Source organism: Bos indicus, chromosome X, assembly GCF_029378745.1.
Source record: "Bos indicus isolate NIAB-ARS_2022 breed Sahiwal x Tharparkar chromosome X, NIAB-ARS_B.indTharparkar_mat_pri_1.0, whole genome shotgun sequence".
NCBI lineage: Eukaryota > Metazoa > Chordata > Mammalia > Artiodactyla > Bovidae > Bos > Bos indicus.
The window spans coordinates 86,672,196-86,690,361 of NC_091789.1; the positions used below are offsets into that span (position 1 = coordinate 86,672,196).

Consider the following 18,166-nt stretch of genomic DNA (forward strand, 5'->3'; position numbering starts at 1 on the left):
CTATGTGATTGTGAATGCAAATCCACTTTTCGTCTTTTATAGGGAAATGATAAGAGTTTCGTTTCATCATTGTTTTCAACACTCTTCCTGTTAATGCCCACCATATTCTTGGCTTTTAGGACCACAGTCACAACTGGGCCACCTTCTTCACAGATTCATAAACAGTGATTTTTATTTTACTCTAACAATAATATTGTGTATTATCTGACTCAGAGACTGATGAGATGTATTTATAATAATAGTTCCTGAGATCATCTCCAGTGAGTATCCAGATAAACCTCCAGATACTCAGCTACTCCAGCTGTAGGAGACAGGCATGATTCCAGAAGGTCCACAGTGACCCTTTCATTTTTTATCATGAACAACTGTCTCCACTGGGGAGGCTTTTCTAATAAGTCCCTAGGAGTATGTATTTTGTATCCTGAATCTCTCTGCTATGTATCCTGAATGCCCTAATTTCCTTCTCTATTCTGTTTTTAAAGTTTTAAAATTGAAAGATGGCATACATACATCTTCAGTGACTTCTAGATTCCTTTCTTGAGTCATAACTGAGCCTATCCTCTCATAGCATGGATAGGTTTGCATGACCTTGTACAATGAGGTCACCTACCTGTGACTATTCTCCCTATTTGGTCTCATGACATCTTCCTGCAATTTATTCTTATCAGTTTGCCTGCACTCCTTGCAGATAAACTTGTGTGAAACCTGAGTGTTTTGCCCATGGAAGGGTGTATATTTTTATCTTTCTTCCTCTCCATCTAAGAGTTGCTGTAACAGCAGCTGTTTGTGTTGAAAACTGAAATATAAAAATATGACCTACGTGGCCAAATCCCATGAGGCTGTTTACTTCCTTATTTATGAATCAGATTCTGTCAGCACAATGTAGAATCTTTACTGTCAGCAATACTGCAATTGAATGTCCTTGCAAAGCCAGCAGAGGGTGCACCAGGGCACTGAAAATTTTACCCAAGATGTAGCAGTATCAATTTACTAGCCAATCAACATTTCCTTTTTTTTTTTTTGGTTTGGTATACTAAAACTAATATCCTTAAATCTTAAGTTCGTTCTGGGCTAAAATTCCTTCAAAGCATACTCTAATTCTCCTGAAAGTGAAGTTCAGGAAGAATAAGGAATACATGGTTAAACTTAGTCTGGCTAAAATGAAGGTAGAGTAAAAAATGATGCAAACTACTTTGTAAAAGTTACAAAGCTCTACCCAGCCACCTGACAAAAAGTCTCCAGAAAGTAGTATATTGTGGAATGGGAACTGAACTGGGAGCAAAGAGACCAGCTACCATTCTAATTTTGATCATAGTTGTATGACTTTAGATAAGTCATTTTCCCCATAGGAATTATGTGTTCTCCAAGGTGAGTGATCAAATGGACTCATGGCTCCTCATAATTCACAAAAAACTCTAACTCCAATTGATGTCAGTAAATGTAAAGAGCCAGTATGCTTATTTCTACTCCTCGAAAAGACTGAAACAGAAAGAATAAAGGACAGAAGATAGGGCACTGTATTTAAACCTAGACAGAACTATTTCAAGTACCATGCAAAGGCAACTAAACGTCATTATAGACCATATGAGAATCCCATACCATCACAGAATCCCCAGAATACAGCTGTTCTGCTAGTCCTCAACCTACAAACATAGGTCTGTCAATTCTGAATGCCAAAAAGCCTTGGCAACTATGTGACTAAGGAAGTTCAATCCATCTTTTCACAGAATACCAAAGTTCAGCTGCTAAGTATTTCTACTGGGTATAGTCAGGGATGCAGGGTGGATAAAGGGAACCAGAATCCTAGTTAATTATCGTGTAGTACAGTGTTTAAAGTTTCAAGTACCAGAAGCATGTCTATTGATTCACTTCTCTGATAAACTGTTATATAAGTTGAAGTGTGCTAGCAAAACATTTTAAGGCTCAGGACAACTTTACAATGTAGAAACTGTGTCAGTCCTAATATTACAGCATTATCATGAATGCAACACCAGCTTTGGATGAGTGGTCAGAGTATCACTAACAATGTTATACAGTATGGCAATGACTCTAAATGTGGTAGTAAATACAGAAGGCCTGGGTCGCTCACCTCAAGGAGCTTATTTGCACAACTTCCCCTTTTCCTCAAGAGGAACAAATTGACTGTTATTCTTCAACCACCTCAAAAAGATCCTTGGCTGCTTCTCTTAAGTTTTACATGAGACAAAATATGGCAAACGAGAATATTTAGTTTAAGTGCACTAAATTTCCCTAAATAAAGAGATTTGCTGTTTCAGAAGTTGTCTAACAAGACGGTATATTTCTACCAGAATTCTTCAGGGGCGCTGATCCTCACTAAATTACCCAGGACAATTCGTCTCAAATTGCAGGTAAGTGTGAACAAGTCCACGATCTGGTCAGCGCACCAGGACCCCGCGCGGAAAACACGGTTCAAAGTTGTTTCAACGGGCGTGGAGCAGTTATTACAGCTGTTTACAGCTCCAACTCCAAACGAGAGTCTGCTAGTGCTGGCATCAGCTCTGGACACGAAAAAACAAGCACAGCGGGCGGAGAATCTCACCGGGAGCAGAACGGCCAGGCTGCTGCCGTTAGTCGGCCAGGGGGGCAGCGCCAGCACCTTCGCGCCGCGGCCCGGCCGGGAGCGCCGCCAACTCTTCCCGAGGCAGCCGGAGCCGGGGGCGGCGGGCGCCGGCCAGAGTTCCCAAGTCCGGGGGTCCAGAGAGACTCAGGGTGAGTTGGGCCAGGGACCGAGGACAACCTGCCCCCAGGCGACCTCTCCCTGGCTCGCCCACCACCTCCCCGGTCCAGCCGTCGAACTTGGCTCGAGGTGGCAGAGTCCTTCCCCGGCCCCCGCCCTGCGCACATGGTGAGGGGGCCCTGCCTCTCCAGAGTGACTCACCTGGTGCCCATCCTGGGAGTCTGGGGGGAGCGTAGTTTCTCCCGGTTCCAGCGGCTGCTGCTGCGGAGACCGCTGCCCGAAGTGGCGGGTGATGGGACCGTTGGGGTCGAGGCCACCGGGGCTGCTCAGGGTGCCCGAGGTGCCGGGGGTACCGGGGCCGCTGAAGCGGGACTCAGCTCCCCGTTCCCGCCGCAACTCGGAGCGCAGTTCTAGGTAGCAGCACAACGTCAGCAGGTGGAGGGCCAGGGAGAGGCCAAAGAAACCCAGAAAGAGCCGGCAGCTGTTCCCTTCGCCCGCCCGGGCAGGGGCCCCGCGACAGCCGCAGCCCTGGCTCCCGCGTTCCCGCGGCGCTGCCGCGGGCAAGGGTTCCCTGCGCTCCACCTCGGGGTAGCCCATGGCCTCCGGAGACACCCACTCTCTGAGGCCCGGGAGCCGCCGCGTCTGCCTCAGCCCTTCGCGACCCCTGACAGGCAGCTACTGTCCTGCCATCGGCTGGGGGCTGCAGGGACCCGTTCCTGCGCGACGGAGGCTGGGCGGGACCCAGCAGGGAGCAGCCTCATGTGCAGCTCCTCTCCGAGGGGTGGGAAAGAGAGGAGGAGGGGAGGGAGGGACAGGCGGCTCGGCCCGCCGAGGGAATGAGGGAGGAGGCCCCGGCCGACCCCGCCCCGTGCCTCAAGCGGGTGCTGGTACGCCCAACCACCGGGCCCGCCAAGCCTCGCCGCTCCGCCCCCTACAGTTCCACCCGGGGCCTCCAGCCGCGGGGCGGGGCCTGGGGGCGTGTGGGTTCGCCTCTGTCCCGCGGCCCCACCCAGCTCTTCTAGCTCGCCCTGTTCCAGTTGGTGACTGCGGCTGTCGTTCATCCCTAGACTCCGCCCCAATTTAACCCTTGAGCGCCAGTTCGGGGTTGGGGGGAGAGGGGAGAGGAGGAGTCGAGGCGAGGGAGGCTGAGAAGAATTGGGGAACCTTGGAAGGAAACTAGAGCAAAGAAAAGGAGGCGGAAACTAGTATTAATAGAAATGTTTGCAATTAACTGCAGTTGTTAATAACATCATCCAGTACTTATCTGTTTCTTTCAATCTTCAAAGCGTTTAACAGACGTTAAACTAATTAAAACAGTCCTGGGTTTGGAATGAAACCATGCCTGCTGTGTTTGCAATTCAATGGCCCGCCAAAAGAAAAGGAGACCCAGGAGCCTGAGAGCCAAAGGGAGTGAGAATGGGGTGGGACTGAGTCAGTCCCACTCCTGGAGTGAGTCTGGGGCCTCAGTCTAAGCGTAAGAAGCCCATCTGTGCCAGGTGGGACTAAAGTGATGCTGCCTCATGCAAGATAAAACAGTCCCTAAGATTTCTTGGTATATTATTTCAACGTATTGATCCCTTTACAGTGTAGAAAGTGCTGTAGGAGAGAATCCACAACCAGAGTAGTTTTCCTCTTCCACTGCAACAGGAGTTTGGAGTGGAGAACAAGTGCCTTCAATAAGCAAATGGGGAAACTGAGGTCCAGAATAAGGTGGATTTCTTTACAAGCATGGTCCACAGTACTGGCATCTCTATTTGCAGGCAACTGTTCTGGCCTCTCCACCCCTCTCCTCCTCTCCCTGGAGTAGTCCCTGGGGGAAGTTCAACAAGTCGGCCAAGTGTTCCAGATGTACACTGCTGCAACTACAGTATCATCAATAGCTGCACCAATCAGAAAAGGGTTCAGAGCAAAAAACAAACAGAAAAACAAATTAAAAAGTAGCAAATGTCAGAATAATAGACCCTGAAATGAAGTATGGAAAGGATTAGTTGAGTCAAAATTGACAAGAGTCATTAGTTTGTGATTATAGAGAGCCAAATGACCATAGCAGGGGAAGTATGTATGCTTCTTGGTCACTATGTGAGGAATATTCCCATGTGAGGAATAATTAGCAGTCTTATTGACCTGAAAAGGGTAGGCCTAAGACCTGACTCGATGGACATGAATTTGAGTAAGCTCCAGGAGTTGATGATGGACTGGGAAGCCTGGCTGCAGTCCTTGGGGTCACAAACAGTCAGACATGACTGATGACTGAGCCGAACTGAAGACCTAGGCTGGCAGGAAAGAAGAAAATTAAGGGGAAGTAAGAAAGAATACAGGAGAAAAGAAACAAAAAGAACGAAAGCAAAGCATATGGTGGGGAGGTCAGTCCTGAGATTACAGAAATCATAAATCTTAAATATATCAGCCACAGCCAATTTTTTCTTTCAGACACTTAATGTATGGCCTCAGTGCTTCAGAAATATCTTTGTGTCTCCTCATTAGCCCTTATGGATGAAATACAAAGTTTTCAAAGACTATCATCATAATGAAAATAAAATAAAAAAGGAGCATTTAGCCAATCTCAAGTCCTGCTTGTTCAGTCAAGGAATTCTAGATGCTCGCTGGGGGAACTGCCAGGCTGATTTACCTTAATTATTACTGCCCAGAATTATTAGAAAGAATACTGGACTAGAAACCAGTAGACCTGACCCTGACACTGGTTTGCTGGGTCACTCTGAGCAAGTCACTGTTTTGGGGTACCTTAGTTTCTCCAACTGTAAAATGAGAAGTTTAAACTTAAACAGCTATAATGTTGTGTTTTATCTGTGATATCATTGACATTTTGACTTGGTTGCATACCCCACATCCAATCTGTCAGTGAATCCTATAAGTTCTGCCTTTAAAATAGATCCAGAACCTTACCATTTCTTACAATCTTTTGGTTACCACCACAGTCCAAACACTCATACTCTCTCATTGGATTACTACTTTAGCCTTCTCTCAGGTCTCCAAGCTTTTTACTTTTGTCCTTGCCACTCTACAATCTATTCCCTACCCTATAGTAAGAAACTTTCTGTTAAAGTATTAAGTCAGATTCTTTTACCAGCCCCAAATCCTCCAATGGCTCCCTTTCTCTCTCAGAGTCCTTACCTTGGCCTGCAAGGCCCTACGTGATCTGATTGCTGGCCATCTCTCCTCCCACTACTATTTCCTTGCACTCTACTCCAAACACATTGACCCTTTTGCTGTTCCTTGAACTTGAAAAGCATGCCCCCACTTAAGAGTCTTTTTACCTATATTTCTTTTAATCTGGAATGCTATTCTCCCAGCTAACTGCATGGCTTCTCCCTCACTTCTCCCAGGTCTCTTTTTAGATGTCGCCTTGTTAGAGAATCTTTCCCTGGCTCATTTCCCATCACTCTCTGTCCCCTTCCTTGGCTGTGTTTTTCTTCTTAGCATTTATCATCATCTGATGTATTGGATATGTGTTTATTGTGTGACTCCTAAGAAGCCACAATTAGAATATCAGTTCCAGGAGAGCAGAGATTTTTGTGTTTTTGTTCACTGTTTTATATACCAGACCAAGAGCAGTACCTGACACAATAGACTCTCAATAAATATTTATTGAAGAAATGATTGAATTCCTTCCCTGGTAGATTAAGAGGAGAGAGAAAGGAGAACTAGTGAGATGGGTTTGTGGATAGGCAAGGGGATTTCTTCCAGTATGGTAAAGCAGAAAGGAACAGCTCTTTCATTTTACATGCAGCAACACCCCCAGAGAAAAAGAAAGAGCCACACAGCTAATTATAGGAGTGGATCAGGAAGGTAAAGAACACTGGCTGAACCTCTATCTCCTATGTGTCAGCCTTTCTCATTAACTTCTGTGTGAAGTTAGTATTATGACATTTCACAGATGAGGAAACTGAGGCCTTTACCAGACAGGTTAAATGACCAATCCAAATTGACAAAACAACTAAGTGGCAGTGTCTGAATTTGAATACAGATCTAATTGGTTCAAACATTCCATATTCTATTCTCAACCTTAGCGCTTGCCTACTAGCAAATAGATCCAAAATTCAGCTTTATAGAGACAGACAGGCAGAAACTGTGAGATTCCTGGGAGATAGAGTTATAAACCAGATGGAAGTCATAGTTTCTTCTCCCACGAGACTGGCTGCTGCCACTACCACCCTTTTGCTCCAACTCCAAGGACATTCTGTGTACTATGATTAGATGAATGTGCTTAAATTTGGTTCCCAGGGTCATTCTTCTGTATAGTAAGCCTAAATAGCTTGCCATCAACTGACTGCAGAACAGTAACAGAAAGCCCAACATCCAAAGCCCTTCAATCTGGCCCTAAAGTAGGGCTCAGATAGTAAAGAATCTGCCTGCAATGCGGGAAATCTGGGTTCAATCCCCGGGTCTGGAAGATCCTCTGGAGAAGGGAACGGCAACCCACTCCAGTATTCTTGCCTGGAGAATTCCATGGACAGAAGAGCCTGGTGGGCTACAGACCGTGGGGTCACAAAAAATCGGATATGACTGAGTGACTAACACTACTAGCATTCCAGCCATGCTGTTGCTAGGTCTTGACAAAATTCTGTCTGCATAACTGTGTCTCTCATTGTCCTACCTCAATGCCTTTTGCTGACATTACTCCCCTTTCCTCCTTCTAATATCCTGTCCCTCCCCTTTACCTATTCAAAATCAGCACATTTTTCAAGGCCAAGCTCAACTCCACATATCCCCTCCTCGACCCCCCACCTGCCCACAGTGTTCTCAACCAGGAGACTCTGTCTATACAATTCCTCTGGCATTTAGAATATGCCAATCACAATTGCTAATTCTTCCACCATTCTGTATGAGTGTCTCATTTTCCCCAGATTACAGTTGCTGCTCTTCAAAGGGTGGGACCTCATCTCAACCCCCAGAGGGCTTACCTTGAGCGAGTGCTTACCTAATCTTTGTTAATGGATTAGAGATTCTGCATAGATGAATTTTAAGCAGTGTTTTGTAGGCAAAAGTAGTATGGGTTTGATGGAAACAAGACGACAGTTCTAAATGGAAAGCAAAGTAAAATAAAATGCCAAGCACATTTAGTATTTAGAAAAAAAATTGTAAAACACACACTGAAGAAGAGAAAAAGCAGCAGACCTCTAACTTGCTGGAGGAAATGACTATAGCCATGACTGGCATAGAAATGTTTGCAGAAATCCATGAAGCAGCGATAAGGAGATAAACATGCCTCTTGGTGTAAGAGAGCAAGATGGCACAACATTAACATGGAGTATTCATTTTTCCAATAAAGCCTTTGGCTACTCACAGGGAGGCTGAGCATATGGAGAGCCTCTCACTTCAAGAGAAGAATTTTTCATTCAAAAATAGAAGAACTTGTTGTTGGCAAAATGTCATTTGCATCTATATCCCCTGCAATGTGTATCAGTTCCACCATTCAGACCATCAAGTAGCCTAGAAATAAACTGCACATTCCACAGAGCTATTGATACATGGCACATCAGGACCACCATAGTGAGATCACAAATTCAGTTTTTGGCAGAGTAGGGCTTTAAGAAAACCTTTGGCTGTGTCTTTACAGGTTGTCACCTCTTCCAAACAACTCTTTGTGGTGAATGGAGTGGCCATTTGCCTTTATTTAAGAGGTGCGTGTGTGTGTGCTCAGTTGTGTCTGACTTTTTGTGACCCATGGACTGTAGCCCACCAGGCTTTTCTGCCCATAGAATTTTCCAGGCAAGAATACTGGAGTGGGTTGCCATTTCCTACTTCAGAGGATCTTCCTGACCCAGGGATCGAACCCACATCTCTTGTGTCTCCTGTATTGCCAAGCGGATTCTTTAGCACTAGCACCACCTGAGAAGCCCTTATTTAAGAGGGGAGGAAACTAAAGCTGGTAGAGATAGAATGACTTTTCCAAGATCATATAGTCAGGGTACCTGACTTTTAGCCTAGGGTTCTTGCTCTTACTAAACTTTCATATTTGTTCATCACACTTATGTTTGCCTAGCTGATCTAGCCAGAGTTTATTGACTGCCCATAATATATGTTTCCTGAGGAAAGAGATTAGGGGAATTCAGATCCTTAAACAGAGCCTCCTGGTGACTCAGATGGTAAAGAATCTGCCTGCCATGCAGGAGACCCAGGTTTGATTCCTGGGTTGGGAAGATCCCCTGGAGAAGGAAATGGCAACCCACTCCAGTATTCTTGCCTGGAGAATTTCATGGACAGAGGAGCCTGGTGGGCAACAGTCCATGTGGTCACAAAGAGTCAGACATGACTGAGTGACTAACACTAGACTAGACTAGATTCTTAAATCAGATCTGGGCTCAGGCCCGGAGAGTCAGGCATTTGGGGAATCAAATCATGGCTCTGTGATAAACAGTCTGTGATAGGACTTGGAAGACTCTCAAGCTGTAATAACTTTGCAAACTTGCCCCAACTCCCCCCAACCCGCCCTCCTACCCACTAGATTATATTGAGGGAATACTGTTGGCTTTCAGTGGTTGAACTATCATATTCATTGAATAAATACTCACTGAGTGCCTGCTATGTGCCAGGCACCATTCTAAGTGCTAAGGATACATCAGTAGAAAAAAACAATTAATACAGGCTACAATTAGTACAGTCTACTATCAGCTGAAAAAAAAAAAAAACCCATACAATCTAAAAGTTATGAGTTATGTTTTATTTTGGGAACTTACTGAGCACTGTAGACAGCCTCTCAGAGACTCTGAGGAACTTTTCCAAAGAAGTAAGGGAGGAGCCAGGATGTATAGGTTTTTTTGAAAAGTGGGTGTTTTTCAAAATAGGTGTTTGAAAAACAAAACAAAACATGTAGTGGAACATCAAAGGATGACTGCTAATTGCACAAACCAGACATCTAAAGTTAATGATTTTAGTGCTTTTCTATGTATGGGAAGAGGTAAGAGTCTGGGCTCATTGAAATTATTCCTTTGATATGCACCTTTGACTATCTAGAGCCAGTATCCAGTTTATCTCCATCTTGAATTCCCCTTAGGGTGCACCCTTGGAGCAGGGATTGGCTGCATTGGCTGATGGCTTGATGGCAGGCAACATTCATTGTTTACTGAAATGCCAGGCATCATTTTTTGTCTGCCCTACAATTATTTTTTTGAAAAATAATCACTTTGTTTTTCACAGATGCAATTTACCAGCGAAGTGCCTTTAAATGGCCTTATGCCTCTTCCCACTACACCTCTGAGCTAGGCCAGACTCACGGGTACATTTCTTGGTTTGGGGACTTGCCATGTCGTAAGGGGCTTCCCTGGTGGCTCAAACAGCAAAGAATCTGCCTGCAACGTGGGAGACGTAAGAGACGTGGGTTTGATCCCTCTGTCAGAAAGATCCTCTGGAGAAGGAAATGGCAACCAACTCCAGTATTTTTGCCTGGAGAATCCCATGGACAGAGGAGCCTGGTGAGCTCCAGTCTATAGGGTTGCAAAGGGTCGGACACAACTGAGTGAGTTAGCACTCACACGTCTTAAGAGTTTCAGGGTTTGCAAAAGTTGAACAAATATTCAAATTACCCCAACTCAAAATCTTCCCTCTAAATAACTCAGGAAAACTAGCAAATGTATCCCTGAACTAAGAAATGCTAAGGAAACAGCCTATTGTTAGAATTTAATCACCCCTTTAACCTGCTTGAGCTTCCCAGGTAAAGAATCCACTCAGTGGTAGAGAACCCGCAAATGCAGGGGATGTGGATTCGATCCCTGGGTCAGGAAGACCCCCTGGAGAAGGAAATGGCAACCCACTCCAGTATTCTTGCCTGGAGAATCCCATGGACTGAGGAGCCTGGCAGGCCTTGTGTCCATGAGATAGCAAAAGAGTTGGACATGACTTAGCAACTAGAAAAAGAAGAGTGAAAAAGTTGGCTTAAAACTCAACATTCAAAAAACTAAGATCATGGCATCTGGTCCCATCACTCCATGGCAAATAGGTGGAGAAACAATGGGAACAGTGACAGACTTTGTTTTCTTGGGCTCCCAAATCACTACAGATAGTGACTGCAGCCATGAAATTAAAAGACGCTTGCTCCTTGGAAGAAAAGCTATGACCAACCTAGACAGCATATTAAAAAGCTGTGGTTTTTCCAGTAGTCATGTACGGATGTGAAAGTTGGACTATAAAGAAAACTGAGTGATAAAGAATTGCTGCTTTTGAACTGTGGTGTTGGAGAAGAAGACTCTTGAGAGTCCCTTGAACTGCGAGGAAATCCAACCAGTCCATCCTAAAGGAAATCAGTCCTGAATATTCATTGGAAGGACTGATGCTGAAACTCTGATACTTTGGCCACCTGATGCAAAGAACTGACTCATTTGAAAAGACTGATGCTGGGAAAGATTGAAGGCAGGAGGAGAAGGGGACAACAGAGGATGAGATGGTTGGATGGCATCACTGACTCTATGGACATGAGTTTGAGCAAGCTCCAGGAGTTGGTGACGTACACGGAAGCCCGGTGTACTGCAGTCCACGGGGTCTCAAAGAGTCGAACACTACTGAGTGAACTGAACTGACTAGGGACTAAAACAACAACTTACCTGCTTAGTACTTACTCAATAGAAGTCCAGGAAAGAAACCTTTCGGTAAATAGTCTGGCTTCTGGAAGGACAGGAAGCGTGGAAGCTTATATCCAAGGTGAATAGTCAGTGTTGCAGAAAAGACCCAATTTTGACCCAGTTCTGGTTCTTTGACTTGTTTTTCATTGCTTTGTTATTATAATCATACATAATGGCCTGCCTCAAAGGACCCTGCCTCTCTGCCTACTGTTAAACTGAAGTTCCTTTGTTCAGCTCATAATGAGATAACCTGACCCAGTGCACCTGTGAATGACTACCAAAAAAAAAGAAGAGATTAACACACCCCTTTCCAAAGGCTGGCGCTTCCCTGAAATGTTTTGCAAGACTTAAGACCCTTTTTGGGGAGCTTCCCAGGTGGTACTTGTGGTAAATAACACACCCGGCAATGCACAAGACTTAAGAGATGCAGGTTCAATCCCCTTGAAGAAAGAAATGGGAACCCACTCCGGTATTCTTGCCTGGAGACTCCCATGGACAGAGGCACTTGAAGAGCTACCGTCCATAGAGTAGCAGAGTCAGACACAACTGATGTGACTTTACATGCACACTGAGGACCGTTTTAACTTTATTTCTTCACTGCCTCTCCCTCTCTGTTCTGCCTTTTGACTTCATTTCCTCATTGTTTTTCACTCTCTCTCTCTCTGGCTCTATAAAAGAACCTGGCATCCAGACCCTGACAAGATGGTTTTTTGAGATATTAGTTTGCCATCTTCTTGGTAAGCAGGTTTTCCGAATAAAGTTGTTTTCCTTGCCTCAGCACGTCATCTCCTGGGCTCATTGACCTGCTGTGCAGTGAGCAGAACTCTGTAACATCAGTGCCTAAAGATAAGCTCTGGCTGAACTGGAGTCTTAGGGCATCAATGTCTGATAGATATGTGTGTGTGTGTGTGTTTTATATGTATGAAATGAGTAAAGGAAGTATGGCAGAATGCTTTGTAAGATGGAATGTGCTACACAAATGTTAAGATATTAAGATAATAGCTACCTTGTATTGAGTACCTACCATGTGTGAGGCACTAAGCTAGACAAAGTTAGATTTATTTATCTCACTTAATCTTCAGGAATTTTACTGAACCAAACTTGGGTCTGCTCACCCATGCTCAGTAAAGCCTACCTATTGGCATCACACTGTGGTGAAGGAAAGTATGGTGTTTATTGCAGGGCACCAGGCAAGGAATCCAAGGCAGCTTATGTTTGAAAAACCCAAACTCCCCAGCGGGTTTCAGGAAAGCATTTTTAAAAGCAACATGAGGGAGGGAGGGGCATCCTAGGGTATGTGAACAGCTTGTGCACAATTCTCTGATTGGTTAATAGTGAGTTAACCAGGCTGTGTCACAGGAGTTAACATTATAAATCCTTAGGATCCAGTAGGCCTGGGAGGCAATGGTCATTAAGTAGTTAACATCTTCCACTTGGTGCAAGGGTCTTAACATCTGTAAAACAACTCAGGAAATGAGCATCAAATATTTTTATCTAGAGAAGAGTGAAAGCAGAGGATACCGGGGAGGTGTCTGTTCCAGGAAGCCTGCATAGTGTCGTGCCCAATTAAAGAACAACTTCTTGAGGGAAATTGTGCATTTTTCTACATGTTAAAAGAAAAGGTCCAAAGAAAAGTGAAGTAATGTGCCTAATACCCCCCAGCTAGTAAATGGTAGTGCTAAGATTCAAATCTAGGTCTATCCTAATTGAAAAGCCCATGTGCCATGGCATATCCATTGTGCCATGATGAATAACTTATTTTGCATACACAGGAACCCAAGAAATAAGAGGTTTTCTGTAAGTTTCAAGTTGGAATCTATTAGATGTTAGTTGGTGGTACACTTTCTTCACCCCAATATGATCGTACAGTCTAATGCGAAAGGATAATACCAAAGCCAAATCAAATTAGATCTTGAAAATAGTAAAACTAAATAAGATTCTAGTAGAAGAAAATATAGACCCAAGAGATTATATGAGCTAGAGCGAAGGAGAAATAATAGTATGTGTGGTGGCAGAGGAGATTTTCAAAGCATTATTGAAAGGAATATTCTCAGTGAAAATTTCCCAGAAGACATTGTATTGATTCTTTCATTTTTCTATTTTTAACTTCATTCATTTATTTCTCCACTTTTCAAGGAGATATTGAGTATTGTCTGTAGGCACACATAGATCACAGAATTTCCATGAGCTGTGGAAACTAAGGAATGAATGCTCAGGAGGCCTAATCCAGCAGGCCACAGGCCTGTGGCAGTCCTGATCACCAACTTAACCCTTCTCTTCCTATAAGTTCAACTCAGTTAGTGTAGAAATTTTATTTTTCTTATGGGAACCTATTTCCAATTAACTCTAGGAGTATAGGTTTTGTTTGACAGAAATGTGCTTTATAAACAATGGCTGTGAAGAATAAGCCTCAATAAACTTGCTCTTTTGTGAGGAGTCTGGAAGCTAAGCTTAACCTGGCAATAGAAAGTGGGATCCATAGAAAATGGAGTTGAGACACGAAGCCCACACTTAAGCAAAAGGAGCTGCCTTTATGAATGTGTCAAATTGCTTGGGAAAAGAGATTGCTCTCTGAGAGGGAATGAGGTGGCAGCCCAGAGAAGTGGCTTAAGTTTCACTATTGCCCGACAGAACTTGGGCACTTGTGTGTGTTACTAAACTGAACTTGAGTCCACTCACCCATCACACAGCAAAGCCAATTTTGCGACACTGGGAAAATTTTGCGACACTTCACAATTTGAAGGAAAGTGAAGGAAAGTACTACATTTACTACTTTTATGTGCAGGACACCAAGCTCATGCACAAAAGCACCAAGCTCATGCTTAAAAGACTTGAACTCCCCAGTAGGCTTTTCAGGTAAGGATCTTTAAAGACAACATCTCTGATAAGGGCTGCAGTGTGCATGACTTTCTTTTGATTGGTTGGTAGTGAGGTAACAGGATGTTCAGGAATCTTAATCACCTGGGGTGCCTATGGTCAGCATGTGGCTGAAACTGTCCAACTCAGCTTGGGACTTGAACCCACGTGCTGTGACTTAAACCCAGCTAAAACCCAAATTGGGACTCAAATCTAAGGTCTTTTTTTTGCCTCACTGTGTGGCATCTTAGTTCCCCAATCAGGGGTTGAATTTGTGCCCCCTGCGTTACAAGTGCAGAGTCCCAGCTACTGGACTCCCAGGGAAGTTCCAAACCCATGGTCTTTTAATTTAGATTACAAACCTGTTCTCAGACTTAAGCTCAGGTTCTTGATGTCTCATCACAGAAAGAATTCAGTGAGAGACAAAGTGATAGGTAAGGAGTGGATTTTTTTAGAGAGAAACACTTTCCACAGACAGAGTGTGAGCCATCTGAGAAGGTGAGAGGCCCAAAAATATGGCATGGTTAGTTTATATAGGCTGGGTAGTTTCATAGTCTAATGACTGGAGGGTTATTCCAACTATTTTGGGGAAGGGGCAGAGATTTCTAGGAATTTGGCCACCACCCACTTTTTATCCTATTATAGTTAACCTCAGAACTGTCAATGGTGCTGGTGGATGTGTCATTTAGATGTTAATGTATTTTTTGGTAACTTTTTATTTTGTATTGGAGTATAGCCAATTAGCAAACAATGTTTTGATAGTTTCAGGTGAACAGCAAAGGGAATCAGCCATACATATAGATGATAATGTATTACAGTGAGTATATGATGAAGTTCCAGGTCCACGGGAAGTCAAGAATCTTCTACCATCTTGGACTTATTTGGTTCTAACCAATTTATGTCATATCCTCAAAGGCTATATCATTCTTATAAAAGTTGTGTCTTCACCCCTTCCTTCCTGTTTCATAGCCACCCTCCTTCATTTGGGTGAAGGATCTTAGTTTCTGCCAAACAACACAAACATATGTGTATAATTGTTATGTTCCTCCCTTGAGGAAAAACTAGGTTTCTATTTTATCACTGAACTATTATTATTACTTTTCATGCTTAACTGCTTTTCCTTTGTTTCTGCATTGTCTCACTTCCCTAATTAATAACTGCATGTGCCTGATCTTTGGAACTCAGGGAAGGCCTAGGAGACTAAAGCCTTATTTCTACAAATAAGAAAAACAGGGAATGGGGAGGGTCTTTTGTACTTGAGAAGGTGCTGCAGGGTCCTTTTTGGTGATCCCATAGACTGTAGCCTGCCAGGCTCTTCTGTCCATGGGATTTCCCAGGCAAGAATGCTGGAGTGGGTTGCCATTCCCTTATCTTCCCAATCCAGAGACTGAACCTGGGTTTCTTGCATTGCAGGCAGGTTTTTTTACTGTCTGAGCCACCAGGGAAGCCCTTTTTGGTTTCATCCCCTCTTTTCATTGATACTTCTCAATCCTGAGGGGTACAAGGGAGGCAAGAAAGGGAATAAAGTTTTGGAAAGAGAGGTTAATCATAAACTCAGCAGAGGAATTTGGTTTCAGGGGACTTGATTTCAGGCCCAAAGGCCTTAGTCTTGCAAGAATAAGTATGACAGCCTTAGTTTAGCAGAGCTTCACTTTGTTTAACCCCCAGAGTTTCTAAAGTCACAGCCATTTTCTTTCCTTAGCTTCTACAGCTGACTCAAGACATCAGAGCTAGAATACCTTTTGGAGACCACCTAGTCCAACCCATCCTTTTTTCAGAAGAAACTGAAGCCCCAAAACCCAACAATCATGCCTATCAAGTTAATGAATTAACTGGACTAGAACCAATTTCCCCTCCTTCCTTTCCCCTCAAGCCACTAGTTTATGTTTCTATACCTTAAATCTTAAAACATTTTTGAAACACATAAATTAGTTATATTTTACTTCTTTTGAACCAAAAGAACGAAATAGGAAATGGCTAGAAATCACTGGACTTGCTCCTGATTCTTAGTCTTATTTCCCTACAAATACCCAATAATTTTCCTGGTTTGTACTTTGTTTTGAGGTATTCCTCCATTTTCTCATTCCTGTTTTCAACCAGCTGAATGCAAATACTGATCTTACCTTGCCTATTTCAGAATCCGGCCACCAAAAGAGGCTTTATGAGACTATCTTTATTACTTAATTAGCAACATTTATATTTTGAAGATGCAGTTGTCAAGCTGTCCCTTAAATACACTCTTCAAATTTTGAAATTTGAGAGAGAAATGAGAAGTTTCTAGTATAAATTGTTTTTGTCACAAAATTGGCCTTTTGGAAAGATCAAAACCTACTACAAAGTACCACTTGACTTATGAGAAGCCCCTACATCTGAGGGGGTGATCAGACCTATTCTTGAAAAGCCCAAGGAGCTTCTTTCTGCAGATTCTGAAAGGGCCAAAAAATTACTGTCAAAGTAAATTGCTTCTTCCAAAAATGTCTTTTGGGGAAGCCGGAGAACAGAATTCTGAGAAGTGCTGGCTGGAGTTAGCATTGGTTAAAGTTATAACTAATATAGTTGCTGTTTTGAATTTTTCTCCTTAAAAAGAAAAGCTAAATTGAAAATATCATGGTAAACAGAGCTGAATGTGTATAGTTCGGACAAAACAACCCATTGGGTCCTGTAAGCCCCTGTGGAAAGGCAAGATAGTGTTAAAAGATAATTTTTTAAAAGGTAAAATCATGATTCTCATACAAATATAAAAGGAACACAGGTTAAAAATTGTATTTAACTCATTAATGAGGGATGCAGTAAGATGTTACAACCAGTTCAAAGGAGAATTCAAAGGACAGAGACTCCCATAGGTAATTAGAAATGTTGCATTGAATTTTCAAAGAGATGCAAAACTGGTCAATACCCATGGGACAATAACCAGTTGCATTAAAACAGGCAAAATTCATTTGCATTTCTATGTATAAGAATATTTTGCATTACCTTTAGTTTTTCACAATCTATAGAGTTGTTAAAGAGCTCAAAGCCAATGAAAGGAACGTTACACAGAAGAGAGCACAAGTCAGGATATCCAATAATCTTTTTTGTCCATTTAAAGTCTTTCACAAATTTCCTTGACACTAGAAAGAACTGTTGCAATCAGACTGCTTTAAGGTCAGCAAGCTCCATAACTCTGGGGGCCCAGGTCAGGAGGCAGCCAAGGGGGTGGCCTAAGAAAACTCTTGGAAGTGTAACTTGACACTCAAAAGAGAATTAGCAATGCCCAAGGAGGATTAGATAAACCCAGGGTGGCTTTTCCAAAGCTTCGGGAGCTAGAAAATCTGACAAGCAGAGAGATCCACCCATGAGACTGAAAGCAGCTGGTGATGGCCTGAGAAGGTCTTTGTAAAGGAAAACACATGTCTCTCTTTGCTACTCTATCTTGCAGAGCCCAACTCGGGACATCTGGTTGAAATATAACACCTTGATTCTCGCCTGGCAACAAAGTACAAGTAAATACAATCCCCATGAGCAGGCCCACTGGGAAACTTCAGGAACACATTAGGGAGGATTGTGAAGAATTCTGCCAATTTTTCTAGCCGTTCACATATTGTGTAACTGATTTTCTGTTAAGTGCCTGTACACCTTTGGGTTTTATGTATGCCTGAAAATGAGTAGAGGTCCAGAAATTGAAAGCAAGCCAGTTTTTCATTGGTGCTTTTCTCCATTCTTCAGCAGTGCTCATCAACTTGCCTTTTTCTTCACCCCTTCATTGACCAAATTGGAGATAACTGGCATCTTGGCATCCCTTGGGTAATGTGGAAGAGCAATGGCTTTGGATAACCTGAATGCTTTTTTAGTTGCCCCTTTCCCACTCATCCCACTCCAGCAATAGCCTACACCACTAGGCGGCTGGAAAAGGCATGAAACAGACAAGTCATACCTACACAAAAATAGGGGAGGGGGGATCACTGGACTACGATTATAGAGCCACCAAGATCTAATCCCCAATCTAAGATTCCTTCTGGCTCTTAGATGGTGTGATTTAACACCTTCAACCATGCTA

The 18,166-nt window shown here is 43.4% G+C and overlaps 1 protein-coding gene across 4 annotated transcripts in view; it reads right to left on the reverse strand.

The window, feature by feature from the left end:
* EDA (ectodysplasin A) overlaps window positions 1–3,522 on the reverse strand; it is a 397,326-nt gene extending 393,804 nt beyond the window's left edge. For all 4 annotated transcript variants that reach the window (XM_070784631.1, XM_070784630.1, XM_070784629.1 and 1 more), the window contains exon 1: window positions 2,900–3,522. In XM_070784631.1, coding sequence (XP_070640732.1) covers window positions 2,900–3,295 — 396 coding nt within the window. In that variant the 5' untranslated portion in view covers window positions 3,296–3,522. The remainder of the gene's footprint in view (window positions 1–2,899) is intronic.
* Window positions 3,523–18,166: the final 14,644 nt, after the last annotated feature.